Below are 18259 nucleotides of genomic sequence, written 5' to 3'. Positions count from 1 at the left end.
CGTCCAGGTTTTACTCCCTACGATGAGAAGTTACTAGAGTGTTTTTCAGCAAGGCACAGACAAAATCTTACAGTTTTTTAAAAAATATGTTTATTTCTTTGGCTGTGCCTGGTCTTAGTTGTGGCATGGGGGATCTAGTTCCCCCAAGGGATTGAGCTCAGGGCCCCCTGCCCTGGAAGCGTGGAGTCTTAGCCACTGGACCACCAGGGAAGTCCTCTGGTTTACACGTTAAAGGGAGATGTTGCTCTCCGTGAAAAGTACAAACTGCTGCCAGAGGTCTACGAGGAAGACACCAGATCCAGCTGAAGACAGGGGAGCAGACAGCATGGTGAGATGGGCTTGGCATGTGGTCTGAGCAATGGTATCACAGGCAAGGGGACAGCTTTGGTAAAATCATTCAGGTTTACCTGTTTGCCAAGGGCTTATGGAAATAAATCTCAGGAAATGGGGCTTTAATAAGGGACCGAGACACATGTTAAGAGGAGAAAGTGGAATGCACGCACACACACATACACACATATACACACACATATACAGGATATATACATGTCCTTCATGTATCTCCCCCAGAAAGCTCATTCTTACCAGGGGCATACCAGCACCTGTATAGAGGAGAAACAGACTCGCTGACCGGATGACCAAAATTAAGCCCATCAATGAGGGGGCAGATGGACACCATGTGGCCTTAGATGTAACCCAGAGAGGGACCTCATGGCCCTTTTGTAGTTCTCCAGCCAGACAGGCATTACTCAATCAAACCGTGAGAAAACATGGTCCCAAGAGCCCAAGTTGAGGAACTGACTCTAAATTAACTGGCCCATGTTCTCCAAATATGCCAGTGTCATAAACAAACAAAAAACGGTGAAAAGTTCTTCCAAAATAACAGAAAAAACAGTCTGACTAAGTGCAATGCGTGACCCTGAGTTGGGGGAAGGAGGAGGGGATGCTAGAAAGGGCAGTATTGGGACAAGTGACAAAAGTGGAATATACATAGCAGTTTTTGTTTTGTTTTTTAATATTGGGTCCATGTTAAATTTCCTACATTTAATTGTACTGTTGTTACATAACAGACTATCCTTGTTTTGAGAAAAGATACACTGAAGAAGGGGCAAAGAGGCATGGTGGATGCTAGTTTTTCTCAAATAATCCAGAAAAAAAATACTATGTGTATACAGAGAGAGCAAAAGAGAGTAAGAGGATGTTAAAATGTTAAATGTGGCAGAATGTTAAAAATCGGTGACTATAAATAATGGGTATTCAGGGCTGAGGGAGTACTTAATATCATCCCTGCAACTTTTCTGCAGTGTGAAACTATTTCAAGATAAAAAAAATTTTTTTAATTAAAAAGACATCCTTGGTCAGGGAGGAAGACCTCCATATAATCTCGTGAGATAGAGTCTATCACCCCCACTGTAATCATGGGGAAACTGAAGCTCATGGAGGTTAAGAAATTTGCTCAAGGAAAAAAAATTCTTAAAAAAAAAAAATGTCTTCTCATTTCTTTAATTTTGTATCTATGTGAGATGGTGGATGTTCATGAAATTTACTGAGATAATCATTTCATGACCTATGTAAGTCAAATCACTGTGCTGTACACTTAAACTTAATACAGTGCTGTTTGTCAATTATAACTCAATAAAACTGGAAGGAAGAAGGAAATTTGCTCAAGGTCATATAGCTAATAAGTGGCAGTGCCAACCTCTGAACCCACGTCTGAATTCAGAGCCCCAGGCTTTGTTCACCACATTATTATCCTGTGCCTTAGTAAAAGGCAGCTCAGGGCCAATTAAGCAGAAGGAACACGTCAGTTTGCACACCCAGTCCTCCCCGCCCAGTACACACCCCACCCCCCAGCACGCACATCACGATAAAATCCCACGGGACTTACAGTCTTGGCCTTGTTGAGATGTGTCATCTGAATGTAGCCCCGGTCATGGTGGGAGAGATAGAGGAAGTAGAAGGGGAAGCAGACCCAGAGGTAAGAGCAAGGCACCCACACGAGCACCGTGTTCTGAAAGCACTTGGTGAAGTCGGGGTTGCTGGTGTTCCACGTGACATTCCACTCCTGCAGACACAAACACAGGCGCGGGTAAGCAGGACGCCCCCGAGAGAGCGGGCCAGGGGCCTGCGGAGAGTTCAAAGCTACCTGCTGTGGGGTTTAAGAGCTATGATGCCCTCCCAGGCAGAACAGGCAAACTGGAAAGATCAGTAGCCAGAAAGACTTCAAACACAGAATGACAAATGAGGGTTATGTCTCACCTTACCTCACAGGTAAGTTCCTGAGACAATAATGCACAGGTTTCATTATCGTACAAAAGATGGAGACCACCACTTAAAGGAATCCCAAAGGGTATTCTCCTGTAAATCGACTCACCCTTTAATCACAATCATAAATCATGCCTACTTCACAATCTTGTGAATTAAGAGCTTTCTAATATTCTTCTTTATCATCCCTATGATCCCCATATCACTGTACCAATGCATCAGTGATCACATGATAGTGATCACATCATGATCACTTTCATCAGCACCATCAGCATCACTATAGCAGTCATCATCAGCACCACCATCTTTGTCACTGGCATCAGCATCGCCATCATCCACCATCATGATCAGCACCACCATCTTTGTTACTGGCATCAGCATCGCCATCATCCACCATCATCAGCAGCACCACCATCTTTGTTACTGGCATCAGCACCACCATCAGCAGTATGACCACCAACAGCACCACCACTATAGATAACACCCAAACTGCAGTTCTGTGTTCTAGGCCCTATTCTAAGTTCTTTGTATGTATTATCTCCTTTAATTCTATAATTACCTCATTTCTTTCTTAGAAGGGAAAACTACAGCACAGAGCGGTTCAGTGATTCGCCCAGTATCTCACAGTACCTACCCTGTTATTTGCTAAGACCTGGAGCCTGACTCAGACCCAGGCAATTCGATTCTGGAGTTCCTGCGTTTGACCACAAAGCTATCCAGGCTCAGAAACAAATCTATTTTACTTTTATCTTTTTAAGAAGCCACCTGTATTTCATAAGAGACAACGCCAAATAGGTAAAAAGATAAACACATACATAAATAGAGCAGGTATATCTGCCCAAGAAAAAAACTTCAACCAGCCTTCAGATTTCTATAATGGAAATTTTAATTCAAGCTCTGATCTGACCACTGAACTGTTACAAGACTTTGGTGAAAGGTATTACCCTGTCCAGGGGTTTCAATTTCCTATCTCTACCATAATTAGGCGGGATAAAATTAGAGGTCTGAAACAGGTGACTCCCAGGCTGATTAATCAGGCCCACAGAGATGATCTCCTGTTATCATTGGTATTTTAAACATGCCTAAAAAAAAAATCTTAGTTTAGCTGCCAACACTTAAAAATGAGGACATTTCATATAAAAATTGGATTTCCAGTGTCTCTTTAAAAAATAAAAAACCAGAAAGTCTGGCAGCACTGGGCCCAGATTCCCACTTCACAACCATTAGGAGGAACTAGGGAGAAGCCAGGAGAAGGCAATGGCACCCCACTCCAGTACTCTTGCCTGGAAAATCCCATGGACCGAGGAGCCTGGTAGACTGCAGTCAGTCCATGGGGTCGCGAAGAGTCGGACATGACTGAGCAACTTCACTTTCACTTTTCACTTTCATGCACTGGAGAAGGAAATGGCAACCCACTCCAGTGTTCTTGCCTGGAGAATCCCAGGGATAGGGGAGCCTGGTGGGCTGCCATCTATGGGGTCGCACAGAGTCAGACACGACTGAAGTGAGTTAGCAGCAGCAGAGAGAAGCCACTCTTTGGGTAAGGCTGATGCGGTCCAGCCGGCCAGTCCTCATGCAGCCCCCTCCCCACAGCACTGTCTCCCCACCGCTGGATGGGTGCTCTCCAGACACCCCTGATTCCAACAGCCTTCCCGGAATCAGATTGAGACCACCAAGGATCTCCAAGGAACCTGGATTCTTAAAACTCCACGCAAGCTTTAAAGCCACATCAAAGAACGTTATAGAATAAAAAGTAACAGGAACAAGTAGACCATTTTACATTTAATGATCAATCAAAATATATGTTCTGAGCTTTATAAAAGAGACCTAGATGTGTACCAGTCAAGCATACTTAACGCTACTGAGATGTACACTTAAAAATGGTTGCTGCTATTTAGTCGCTCAGTCTTGTCCGACTCTTTGCAACCCCATGGACTGCAGCATGCCAGGCTTCCCTGTCCTTCACTATCTCCCAGAGTTTGCTCAAACTCCTGTCCACTGAGTCAATGATGCCATTCAACCATCTCATCCTCTGCCGTTCCCTTCTCTTCCTGCCCTCAATCTTTCCCAGCATCAGGGTCTTTTCCAATGAGTAGGCTTTTCCCATCAGGGGGTCAAAATATTGGAGCTTCAGCTTTAGCATCAGTCCTGCCAATGAATATTCAGGGTTGATTTCCTTTGGGATTGATTGGTTTGATCTCCCTGCTGTCCAAGGGACTCTCAGGCGTCTTCTCCAGCACCACAATTCAAAAGCATCAATTCTTCAGCACTCAGCCTTCTTGATGGTCCAACTCTCACACCCATACATGACAACTGGAAAAATCACAGCTTTGACTATACAGACCTTTGTCAGAAAAGTGATGTCTCTCCTTTTTAATACACTATCTAGGTTTAAAAATGGTTAAGATGGTTAAAGAGGAAAAAAAGGAAGAAGAAGAAAAGATTTGACTTTAAAAAGAGAGAGAGAAAGATCTAGTATTAAGTAAGTACCCAAACTGGTTCTTCAGAGGTATAATTATTCTATGATATAAATGGCTATTTTTCCAGAAGCAAGAACAAGGAATTATTGAAAAAATAAACTGTAAAAGGTCAACACAAAGGAATTTAGCTAGGAAACTTCTAGACACAAAGAAACCCTAAAAAGGACAAAGTTCATGACTCTGTAGACTTGGGCACTTGGAAGACAGCCTTGGTAATTATTTATCTGATCATGGAGAGGAGTAGTTTATATCAAAGACTGATTATTTTAATTGATTTCACACCTAAAATTCTTAAGATGATGGTGAAAAGGGGGATTTAACTGTGGGTAGTTGTTATATACAAAGCAGATTCTGGCCAGAAAAAACTCATTCCAAAGGAATTTGCCTTTGTACTAAGAAAACAATACCGAAACTTTATATAGAGTTATGTATATAACTTCCCTTGTGGGAAGGGCTTCCCTTGTGGCTCAGCTGGTAAAGAATCCGCCTGCAATGTGGGAGACCTGGGTTCAATCCCTGGGTTGGGAAGATCCCCTCGAGAAGGGAAAGGCTACCCACTCCAGTATTCTGGCCTGGAGAATTCCATGGACTAAGTCCATGGGGTCACAGAGTCGGACACAACTGAGTGACTTTCACTTCACTTCTCTATGTATATAAGAAGTTTGGTTTGTTTATGAGACATTTCAATCACCTGATCCTTGCCCTGATTATTCCTTGACTGGACTGATGCAGTAGCTTGCTAGCCACACCCTGCTTCTAGATCCTCTGGGCCTCACCTAGTCCTCCCCACCACAGCCAAATAACTTTTCTATCCCATACATCTATACATGCATCCACAGATATAATTATCCACTCATCTTTGAACCCTTCCATCCACCTACCCACCCATCCAGGCACCAAGTCATCCATCCATCTACCTGTCTATCCATCCACCCACCTCCTCTACCCATGTTACCCATCCAATGACCCACCTACCCACCTACCCACCCACTGATTCATGCATCCATCCACCCACCTGTCCACCCAGGCATTCATCCATCTGTTTCTTCTACGATTTCTCCTGCTCCATTTCCCAATGTGTCCACTTGGCCTCTCTTCGTATTAATTTACTTTTAATAGGTAACACATTTATGTGCTAAACTTTCCCCAACTACCCAAAATGGTACACTGTGAAAAATAAGTCTTGCTCCCTGAACTCAAAGCTCTCCCCTCCTACCCCACAGGCAAAACTACTATATTGCTAACAATATATTGTTATTCCTCTAAATATAGTTTATCCACTTTGTTTCCCCCAAAGGTGCCATAATACATACATGTTTGGCACCTCACTTTTTTTCCCTTAATATTAGAAACTGATCTCTGTCAGTGCCAGAGATCTGCTTTATTCTTGCTAGTTCAACTTCATTTCTTTTGAACAAAGGGTAGAAGTGACAAGCCAACTTCCCCTCCTTGTCCCAAACTGGCAAACTGGTCCCTCTCTCTAGAGGCGACACCATCCATTTCTTGTGTATCCTTCCACGAAACATTTTATGCATCTAGAACAAAAATAAATATGTATCTTCTATAATCAAATGAAGAGAAACATACTCCATACCCTGTTCTGTACCTTCCTTTCATCTCTTCATAACAGATCTGAGAGATTATTCTACTTTGCTTTGCTCCAGCTGTCTTTCATCGTATGGATGGGCTTGACCTTATATAATCAGCTAATGGGGTGCTGGGCTGCTCTTACAATGAAGCAGTGAATAAATCTAGGAAGTGCCTCATTTCACACAAAGCAAGCGTATTTGTAAGATAACTTTCTAGACGTGGACCTGCTGGATTGAAGGGTGTATGCATTTAAAATTTAAACGGTTGCTCAATCCAATGGGTACCATCAGTTTATTCTGCACCACACAAGGTACCAGGGTAACTGCTTCCCAAACTACAGTATATTATAAGCTTTTGATCTCTGCCAATCTGATAGTGGAAAATATCTCCCTGTAGCTTAACTTCCTTTCTTCTTAATGATGAATGAAACTGACGATTTTGCCACTTTGTGTATTTAAAAGCAGTCAGTTTCTTCTCCTTAGAGGAAAAACCATAGGTTTAAATACCTATGCGTTATTAAATGGGACAGATCTGAACACCCATCTCCCCTGGGTAACAACATCCAATAGCTTCCAGTCACCTTTCGGAGCCAATTCTTGCTTGCTTCATGAGGCCTTCCACATCCACATTCAAGCTCCATCTGTTTCTTCTATGATTTCTCCCGCCCCATTTCCCAATGTGTGTCAACTTGGCAGTTCATTCAAAGGAGCATTTATATCAAGCCTGTGTCAGGCACTACTCAAGGAACTAGAGATTTAGGAAGGCCTGTGGTCCCTGCCTTTAATGCATTCCCCAATTGCTGGTCCATTGAATGGTGCTTTGGGATATGTCTTGCTAGATGCTCTTCCTGTCTTTCCATAGTAACAAACTCCTACTCATCCTTCAAAATACAACTCAGAGACACCTCCTTTAAGAAGACATTCTCCTGGGCTTCCCTGGCGGCTCAGTGGTAAAGAATCCACCTGAAATACAGGAGACACAGGTTCGATCCCCAATCCAGGAAGATCACGCAGGCTGGGATGCAACTAATGCCCGTGCACCACAATTACTGCGCCTGAGCTCTAGAGCCCAGGAGCCGCAACTCCTGAAGCCCGCGTGCCTACAGCCCATGGCTCTGCAACAAGAGAAGCCACCGCAATGAGAAGTGCATGCACCGCAACTGGAGAGTGGCCCCGCTCACTGCAGCTGGAGAAAAGCAGCAACAAAGACCCAGCATAGTCAAAATAAATAAATAAACAAAATTATTAAAAAAAAAAAAAAAGCAGCCTCACTCCCCAAACTATGAGAACAACGCCCCCCACACTGCAATGATGACACATGCGTCCATCAGTACCTCTGTCCTGCCAGGACTTCTGACTCTTCTCCTCCTCACCCAGCAGGGCTTACTGAGTAAACAAATGACCCAAGCCACGCCTCCCCTCCCCAGCCTTATTTCCTACTTTGTTTTTCAGAAAACAATCCATCCAGGTAGAACTTGACCATGACCCAGGCTTTCTGGTCGGATGGATGCGGATTAAAAGTCAGGCACTGACCGCACTTGCACCTGGGCGGGTCACTTAATGTCTCCAAGCCTCCATCTCCTTAGCAGTGTGGCCAGGCCAAACACGCACGCCTGGAAGAACTATCATATGGGACTGTGCTTTTCACCAGCTGGCATGGTCTAGAGATAGTAAGTGGTGGCTATTAGCTGCAGACCAATAATTAATAATAATCACCACCGCTACCCTCAGCGCGGCTGAGCATTAGGAAGCTTCAAGGACAAAGAAAAGTTCAAGTTCGGAAGTGAGCAAGCGGAAACTTGGGAGCATCTGAGGACACAGAACTCCGGGGAAGGAGAGGTCGGAGAAATGCTTAGCAAAGGAAGGGGTTTATTCTTCAGAAGGCAGCTTCCTCCTCAGTGCCAGATGGCCAGCCCTGATGGAGAGGGCAGAGGCGGAAGGAAGAGGAGCTTGAGAAGAGGAAATCTGACCATGACCTTGAACTTGTACCACCCCCACGGCGACAACTACCCCCCAATAGTGGCCCTGACCACAACTGTCACAGTGGTGATGTAACAAGGTCAGGGACCTCTGGTGTGTTCTTCACTGGCCAGGTCTCTGATGAATCCTTTGTCCAAAGGGGGCTTCCCTGGTGGTTCAGTGGGAAAGAGTCCGCCTCCCAATGCAGGAGGCCAGGGCTCAATCCCTAGCTGGGGAAGATCCCCTGGAGAAGGAAACGGCAACCCACTCCAGCATTCCTGCCTGGGAAATCCCATGGACAGAGGAGCCTAGAGGGCTATAGCCCATGGGGTCAAGAAAGAGTAGGATAAGATTTAGTGACAACAACTGTCCAAGGGAACTGACCCCTGCCCCTGTGCCCTTGATAACTCCTGGAGACAGGCAGTGGGGTCCCCTCTACTGAGGGTTTCCGGGGGAAATAGGGAATGCTCAGGGCCATTAAAAGGCTTAAGGAAGGAGGATTCATGGAGACTACCAGCTACTTACTGCCCCCAACCCCAGAGATGACAGCTAACCCTAGTCTTCCTCCCCAGGGTCTCTGCTTCCTCACACAGGGAGTTCCAAAAATTAAGCTGGTTGGAACACTGCCCCGATTCTGCTGAGCTTCCACCAGTTTAGTTCAGTTGCTCAGTTGGGTCCAACTCTTTGTAACCCCATGGACTGCAGCACGCCAGGCTTCCCTGTACATCACCAATTCCCAGAGCTTGCTCAAACTCACGGCCATAGAGTCAGTCATGCCATCCAACCATCTCACCCTCTGTCGTCCCCTTCTCCTCCCGCCTTCAATCTTTCCCAGCATCAGGGTCTTTTCCAATGAGTCAGTTCTTCTCATCAAGTGGTCAAAGGACTGGAGTTTCAGCTTCAGCATCAGTCCTTCCAAAGAATAGTCAGGATTGATTACCCTTAGGATGGACTGGTTGGATCTTGCAATCCAAGGGACTCTCAAGAGTCTTCTCCAACACCACAGCTCAAAAGCAACAATTCTTCGGCACTTAGCTTTCTTTATAGTCCAACTCTCACATCCATATATGACTACTGGAAAAGCCATAGCTTTGACTAGATGGACCTTTGTTGGCAAAGTAACGTCTCTGCTTTTTAATATGCTGTCTAGGTTGGTCATAGCGTTTCTTCCAAAGAGCAAGCATCTTTTAACGTCACAGCTGCAGTCACTATCTGCAGTGATTTTGGAGCCCAAAAACATAAAGTCTCTCACTGTTTCCATTGTTTCCCCATCTACTGGCCATGAAGTGATGGGACTGGATGCCATGATCTTAGTTTACTGAATGTTGAGTTTTAAGCCAGCTTTTTCACTCTCCTCTTTGACTTTCAACAAGAGGCTCTTGAGTTCTTCACTTTCTGCCGTGTGTATCTGAGGTTATCGATATTTCTCCCGGCAATCTCAATTCCAGCTTGTGCTTCATCCAGCCAGGCATTTCTCATGCAGATAATATACTCTGCATATAAGTTAAATAAGCAGGGTGACAATATACAGCCTTGACGTACTCCTTCCCCAATTTGGAACCAGTCTGTTGTTCCATGTCCAGTTCTGTTACTTCTTGACCTGCATACAGATTTCTCAGAAGGCAGGTAAAGTGATCTGATATTCCCATCTCTTTAAGAGTTTTCCACAGTTTGTGGAAAGTCAGTCAAAGGCTTTGGCATAGTCAATAAAGCAGAAATAGATGCTTTTCCGGAGCTCTTTTGCTTTTCTGATCCAATGGATGTTGGCAATTCGATCTCTGGTTCCTCTGCCTTTTCTAAATCCAGCTTGAACATCTGGAAGCTCACGGTTTATATACTATTGAAGCCTAGCGTGCAGAATTTTGAGCATTATTTTGCTAGCGTGTGAGATGAGTGCAATTGTGCAGTAGTTTAAACATTCTTTGGCATTGCCTTTTTTGGGGACTGGAATGAAAACTGACCTTTTCCAGGCCTGTGGCCACTGCTGAGTTTTCCAAATTTGCCGGCATATTGAGTGCAGCACTTTCACAGCATCATCTTTTAGGACTTGAAATAGTTCAACTGGAATTCCATCACCTCCACTAGCTTTGTTCATAGTGATGCTTCCTAAAGCCCACTTGACTTTGAAATTCAGGATATCTGGCTCTAGGTGAGTGATCACACCATCGTGGTTATCTGGGTCATTAATATCTTTTTTGTACAGTTCTGTGTATTCTTGCCACCTCTTCTTAATATCTTCTGCTTCTTTTAGGTCCATACCATTTCTGTCCTTTATTGAGCCCATCTTTGCATGAAATGTTCCCTTGGTACCTTAATTTTCTTGAAGAGCTCTCTAGTCTTTCCCCCTCTATTGTTTTCCTCTATTTCTTTGCATTTGATCAGAGGAAGGCTTTCTTATCTCTCCTTGCTATTCTTAGGAATTCTGCATTCAAATGGGTATATCTTTCCTTTTCTCCTTTGCCTTTAGCTTCTCTTGCTTTCTCAGCTATTTGCAAGGCCCCCTCAACCATTTTGCCTCTTTGCATTTCTTTTTCTTGGGGATGGTCTTGATCTCTGCCTCCTGTACAATGTCAGGAACATCTGTCCATAGTTCTTCAGGCACTCTTATCAGACCTAATCCCTTGAATCTATTTGTCACTTCCACTGTATAATCGTAAGAGATTTGATTTAGGTCATACCTGAATGGTCCAGTGGTTTTCCCTACCTTCTTTAATTTAAATCTGAATTTGGCAATAAGGAGTTCATGATCTGAGCCACAGTCAGCTCCACCGCTGGGAAACAAAGTTCAGTGACAGGAGACGCGATCTAGAACATGCACAATAGCACTGGCCCAGGATCTGCATTTCGGGGGCTCTGGTCCAAGAAAATCTTAGAGAAAGAAAGGGCACCCTCGATCCCCGCAACTGAGGCTTTTCTTCGCAAGACACCTTCGTCACCCTTTTATGTCCCTCTCTCCCCAGCGTTGAAATTCAAGGATCTGTGGAACACGGTCCAAGCCTGCTTGGCCCACAAACTTTGGGAGTTCATAAAACTTCTATTGTGTGGTGTCACATGGTACTCTTACCCCGCTCAGAGCCAGCATCTTCTGAGCACGATGGGCCATGCTCATCACTCACCCTCAGGAGAAGTAGCACTGCTGTTATCCCCACTGCACAGATAAGGAAACCGAGGCAAGATAAGACATTTTCCCAAAAGTCACACTGCAGTGGATATGAGCTGTCCAAGGCCCACACATATTTTCCCTTTTTTGATGACAGCCAGAGCTCTTGTTCTTACACAAATCCTTTGGTCAGCCACATGCTTAGGGCAAAGCTCCAGGGAATGAGTCTGCTAATCAGCAGCTCCAGAATGTGGTCCAAATCAATCCAACACTGCAAGGACACATGCTCCCTTGTCCCCAGTGATACAGAGTGAGGATATGGGGTTTACAGGTGTCTTAGCCATTGTATATTGAGCCATCACTGACTCAATGGACATGAGTTTGAGCAAGCTCCGGGAGATGGTGAAGGACAGGGAAGCCTAGTGTGCTGCAGTCCATGCGGTCACAAAGAGTCAGACAAGACTGAGCAACTGAACAACAGCTATTTATAAGGAAAGCACCAAGAGTCGGGAGTGGAGGGAAGGGGTGGCACCACGAGGGCATGTGTGAAAATGAAGCTGATGTCATGAAAGGCGGAGATGAAAGAAACTGGAGCTTGGTGTTTTGTGGGCTGCTGGATCAAGCTTCACCTGTAGCGCACCCTCCCAGTGAATCTCTCCAATAAATTCAACTTTTACACAAGTTCGAAATAAACTTACTCTCACCTACAACACAATCATCCTAGTAGTAGAAGTTCTGATCCACTGCGTCAACTTTTCTTCAACAGTACAATTCAGAATTTGACACAAGTGAATTTAGGCTTCAGGTACACCATTACTAGTAGCATACTGCTAGGTAGGTCGCTGTTCTTCTCTCAGGCTCAAAAAGCCCACCAGCAAAATGGAGGTACTATCATCTCCTTCACAGGGAATCATAAAAAGCCCTAATAAATATTGATTATTACTATTATTTATAAGCTCTTCAGCTGAAACTTTGGAATTCACTTTTCTTCCTATTCTCTTTTCTCATCACCCCTCTTCCCTTCCCCTCAAAACTATCTGTCCCCTTGTCCCTTTTCTCACACGTCCAATTTTCTTCTCTGTTTGCTGTGTGACCTTAGACAAATTATTTAACTTCTCTAAGCCTCATTTATGACTACGGCTAAGAATCAGTTCAGTTCAGTCACTCAGTCGTGTCTGACTCTTTGTGACCCCATGGACTGCAGCACACCAGGCTTCCCTGTACATCACCAACTCCCAGAGTTTACTCAAACTCATATCCATCGAGTTGGTGATGCCATCCAACCACCTCATCCTCTGTCGTCCCTTTCTCCTCTCGCCTTCAATCTTTCCCAGCATCAGGGTCTTTTTCAATGAGTCAGCTCTTTGCATCAGGTGGCCAAAGGATTGGAGCTTAAGCATTAGTCCTTCCAATGAATATTCAGGACTGATTCCTTTAGGATTGACTGCTTGGATCTCCTTGCAGTCCAAGGGACTCTCAAGAGTCTTCTCCAACACCAGAGCTCGAAAGCATCAGTTCTTTAGTGCTCAGCTTTCTTTATAGTCCAATTCTCACATCCATACATGACTGCTGGAAAAACCATAGCTTTGACTAAACAGACCTTTGTTGGCAAAGGTAATGTCTCTGCTTTTTAAAATGCTATCTAGGTTGGTCACAGCTTTTCTTCCAAGGAGCAAGCCTCTTTTAATTTCATGGCTGCAGTCACCATCTACAGTGATTTTGGAGCCCCCAAAAATAAAGTCTTTCACTGTTTTCATTGTTTCCCCATCTATTTGCCATGAAGTGATGGGACCGGATGCCATGATCTTAGTTTTCGGAATGTTGAGTTTTAAGCCAACTTTTTCACTCCCTTCTTTCACTTTCATCAAAAGGCTTTTCAGTTCTTCGCTTTCTGCCATAAGGGTGGTGGTGTCTGCATATCTGAGGTTACTGATATTTCCCTCAGCAATCGTGACTCCAGCTTGTGCTTCATCCAACCTGGCATTTCGCATGATGTACTCTGCATATAAGTTACTTAAGCAGGGTGACAATATACAGCCTTGACGCACTCTTTTCCCAATTTGTAACTGAGTTCCCCCCTCAGTCAGTCTCTCCCATCAGGAAGCTTCCATAAGCCTCTTATCCTTATCCATCAGAGGGCAGACAAAACGAAAACCACAATCACAGAAAACTAATCAAATTGATCACATGGACCACAGCCTTGTCTAATTCAATGAAGCCATGAGCCAGCAGGGCCACCTACAACAGACGGGTCATGGTTGAGAGTTCTGACAAAACGTAGTCCACTAGAGAAGGGAATCGCAAAACAGTTCAGTATTCTTGCCTTGAGAACCCCATGAACAGTATGAAAAGGCAAAAAGATAAGATGGCTAAGAATACTTATCTCCTACAGCTATGGGTCCAGGGCTCAGTGTCATATATTAATACTTCATAAAGAGTTATTGTCACTAATCTTAATTCTTACATCAGTAATAAAAATAAATGAAGTTTACAGCATTACACTCAATATGACAATGTATTGATAATAATATCACCTAGCTTTAGCTGAGCACTTACTATATACCAGGCATTCCTTCCATGCACTTCATGTGAATAAACTCATTTATTCTTAATGATCACATGGAAAGGAGGTTCTGTTTTGACCCCGGTTTGGTAAAAGAGAAAACTGTGACACAGAGAAGTTAAATAATTTGCCTGAGATCACACAGTTTGTAAGGGATGAGGCTGGGGCTCAAACCTAGGAAGCTTGACTACTCAGTCGCCCCATCCCTGACGACTCCTAGTGATGGGCAATGTAAGAATTTTAACAGAATTTTCTGGAGCACATGCCTTTACCCACAGGGTATCTGGGCCAAGAAGAAGATGTGAACATACCCAAACACCACCAAGTTCAGAACCAATTACCTTTAACAGCTTCCTACAACTGCTGATGCAAATTATCTATACCATAAACATCATGGTTTAAAACAACACTGATTTTTTTTTCTATCCCATAGTTCTAGAAGTCAGAAATTTGAAATTGGTCTGACCAGGCTAAAGTCAAGGTGCTGTCAGACCTGAATTCCTTCTGCAGACTCTTAGGGAGGATCCATTCCCTCGCCTTTTCCAGCTCCTAGAAGCCGCCCACATTCCTTGCTGACGGCCCATTCCTCCTCCTTCAAAGCCAGCAGCGTCAGGTCACATCCTCCTCACGCTGCCATCTCTCTGGTTCTCTCTTCCGTCTCCCTCTTCCACTTTATAATAAAGGACCCTGGTGATTACCCTGGGCCTGCCCAGATAACCCAAGACGATGGCATATTTTCAAGGTTAGCTGATGAGCAACCCTAGTTCCATCTTCATTCCTTTGGCCACGTAACCGTAACACAGTCACAGGTTCAGGGGATTTGTTATAGCCATCTGTGGGGAAGCCACCATTCTGCCTACCACACCCTCGGGTTTATTCTGGCCCATCCCAAACATTCTATGGATGTCCAGGGACACCATTGCTCCCCTTTGCTGGGTCAGATTCAGAAGCCATCACAGTCCGGCCAGCTTCAGGCAAGACTTCACACCATCTGCCGGGATGCTGACCAGCCCTTTCAGCTCACCTCTGCTTGTCCCAGGAGCGCCCGGGTACCACTTGCCCCCGCTGCTAGAGCCCAGGGTCTCTGCAGTGCTACCCCAACAGCCACGGCCTGGCCGACACAGCTTCATAGACACTTGGCTGGGGCCTGAGTTGTTGCTGTTGTTGTTTGGGTCTGAGGGGACAACAGAAACAGCCCTGCCTAGGACCCAGCTGGCAGACCTCAGGACAGGATGGAAGCTGCCGAGAGGAGGATGGGCAGACAACAGGCAGAGGCTATGACTGTGAACTTGGGCTGCTGCTCAGCATCACGAGCATTGGGGAGTGGATTTGCTCTGCTGCTGTCGAGTAACAAGGACCTACCAGGAACACGCTGCTCCCCGGGGCCTGAACATCCGTTTTCCCATTCAATTGTCTCAATAACTTACAACCATCAGGTTTCCACGGCTCGATGGACAATTCTTAATCATGAGATTCCTATGTGCCAGTACCCTTCAGAGGTAAATAAGGCTTCCATTCTCAGTTTCGTTCTATTACAAGAGGTAGCTACTGAACAAATAATTCTATGTATGTCTAGACAGCAAATGCCCTGATGAAGAGTCAGGGAAACAGAGGATCACAGTGGGTGCTGGATGCTCCTTTTGTATCAAGCGGACAGGAAAGGGCTCTGGGTCAAGATGACCTCTTGAGTGAAGATGTGAAGCAAATGAAGATGCATGCCCTGCCTTCTACTTTCTAGGGAAACAGAAAGACTGAGGGCTGGCTAAGGTTCTTAGTAGCATGTGCCAGGACTGATCTAAGTGCTTTACATCACAAACAATTGTAGGAGACATGGCCTAGAGAACAGCTAAACCCATCTTACAGATGCAAAAACTGAGGCTGAGTCCTATAGCCCGTAGGCGACATGACTAGCCAAGAATTTGAATTTCAGTGCAGACGCTTCTATGTACACAGAAAATGTATTGTTTGCAATTTTTGTCATATGCATGTACCCCTATTCCCATTTAAAATTAGTATCCAAGAGGATACAGATGCTTGTCCAGGCAGGGAAATTTTCTTAGCAGGAGACAAGAACAACAAAAGCTAGCATTTTGTTAACATGGAGAGTGAATATCTCCAGGGGGTAGGGCAGAAGCTAGTGAGAGGAAGGCGACTACTAGTTTTTGTTTTATTTCCTTTGTACTGTCTCAATTTTTTTACTCTGCATGTATTACCTCTAAAAAATAACAAAAACAAAACTAGTTCACACTTTAAATAAACAGCAGCAGTGGGAGTTTATTAAATGTAGAAATTTCCAAATGCTGAGCTGGGAATAAAGAAAAAGCACATGTTGTGGGGCTGCCTATTCTATTAGGACATAGTTGCCACACCAGACTGTGTGTGTGGACTTTCCAGTTGGCGCTAGTGGTAAAGAATCTGCCTGCCAATGCAGGAGATGCAGGTTCGATCCCCGGGTAGGGAAGATCCCCTGGAGGAGGAAATGGCACCCCACTCCAGCATTCTTGCCTGGAAAATTCCATGGGCAGAGGAGCCTGGTGGGCCATAGTCCACGGAGTCGCAAAGACTCGGACATGACTGGGTGCACAATGCTTTCTCAGGGCAAGTCCCTTTAAACCTCACAACAGCCCTGCAAAGTCGGGACTGTGAAAACACCACCTTTTCAGGGGAGAACTGTGCGGCTCACAGAGTTTACAGAACTGGCTCAGGGTCACACAGCCAGGAAGATGCAGGCAGCATGGGGATTTGAACCCGCATAGAGTCTGACACGGAGAAGGCAATGGCACCCCACTCCAGTACTCTTGCCTGGAAAATCCCATGGACGGAGGAGCCTGGTGGGCTGCAGTCCATGGGGTCACTAAGAGTCAGACACGACTGAGCGACTTCACTTTCACTTTTCACTTTCATGCATTGGAGAAGGAAATGGCAACCCTCTCCAGTGTTTGTGCCTGGAGAATCCCAGGGACGGGGGAGCCTGGTGGGCTGCCGCCTATGGGTCGCACAGAGTCAGACACGACTGAAGCGACTTAGCAGCAGCAGCAGAGTCTGACACTGAGTTCTTAACTTCTGGGCTCCACCATCTCTCAGCCAGGTTCTTGGAACGCTAAGGGCTTTGCAAGGCCAATGGCCCCACCCCAGAGGCAGCCTGGAAGGCAATGCTGTCCTCAGGCCTTGGGGATTCCAAGGTCATCTGTATGAAATGGAGAAGCAAAGTGCTGACACAGGAATCTTCTACAACTCGTCCCCTCAGTGTGAGCCTTGCAGGGTGATGGTTACGAACCGCGGTTTAAGGTCTGGGTTCTAGTCTCCTTCAAGTCACTGATCACTGCCCCAAAACAAGACTTCTCAAGCTCAGCACTACTAACAATTGCGGCTGGAACACTCTTTGTTTCAAGGGGCTGGCCCACGCACTGTAGAGTGTTGAGCAGCATCTCTGACCTCCACCCGGTAGAGGCCAATAGCACACGTTAGACTGAATCCCCATATACAGCCAGCTGTGACAATTACAATGTCTCAGAGATTGCCAAACGTCCCCCTGGCGGGGGCAGGGGGACAAACTGCCCCCACTACAGTAATGCAGCGGCCTTGCCAGGCCTGGGTTTCTTATCTGTGAAATGAGACTTAATTCCAGGACCTTCCCATTGTAGAATGATCAAAAGAGTGAGATGGTCCAAAAGGCTCCAGTTTCAGTTCTTGGCCAAGAGGCTAATCAACAAACATAAGTGCAAGGTTTCATTCAGTCATTTGTTCAATTACCCATCAGACAAGAATATGTTCTGAGCACCTACTCTGCCAAGCTCTGGGCTCATCGTGGGGACACAGGGATAAATCAGGAACAGACCTTGCCCTCTTAAGACTCACAGTCCATGGCAGATATAAGGTCACGAATCAAAACATAATTACAAAGGACAACGCTTCCTGTGAAGGGGGGAAAGTGACGGGACAGAAAATAACAGGGTGAGGGTCTGGGAAGGGTCAGGAGCAGCCAGCCGCTCAGAGATGGGGGAAACACGAATAAGGAGGGGGAAGAGACTCCAGTGCCTGTCCACCCTTTCAGAAATAGAGAAGAAAGAGAGGGAGGGGGAGAAAGGAAATAAAAGGAACGCAAACAACAGCACCAGCTACAAAGTGTGGGGACCCTGGAGCCGGTGAGCCTGGGTTTAAATCCAGTTGCCACTTGGCTCCTGACCTTCAGAAAATTAGCTCATCTCTCCCGCCCTGGCCCCTCATCTGCAAAACATGACTAATAACGGCATCAATACTCGGGTCCCCTGTGGGCAGGAGGTAAGGGGGGGAGAACTTGGCT

At 45.5% G+C, this 18259-nt stretch overlaps 1 protein-coding gene across 2 annotated transcripts in view; it reads right to left on the bottom strand.

Moving 5' to 3' along the window:
• Window positions 1-18259, bottom strand: part of ABCC1 (ATP binding cassette subfamily C member 1) — a 146226-nt gene that overhangs the window by 96700 nt on the left and 31267 nt on the right. For both annotated transcript variants that reach the window (XM_043454929.1, XM_043454928.1), the window contains exon 2: window positions 1889-2065. In XM_043454929.1, coding sequence (XP_043310864.1) covers window positions 1889-2065 — 177 coding nt within the window. The remainder of the gene's footprint in view (window positions 1-1888; window positions 2066-18259) is intronic.

This window comes from Cervus canadensis, chromosome 32 (genome assembly GCF_019320065.1).
Source record: "Cervus canadensis isolate Bull #8, Minnesota chromosome 32, ASM1932006v1, whole genome shotgun sequence".
NCBI lineage: Eukaryota > Metazoa > Chordata > Mammalia > Artiodactyla > Cervidae > Cervus > Cervus canadensis.
The sequence above is the reverse complement of the archived record's forward strand: the minus strand, read 5'-3'. Positions and strand labels throughout refer to the sequence as shown.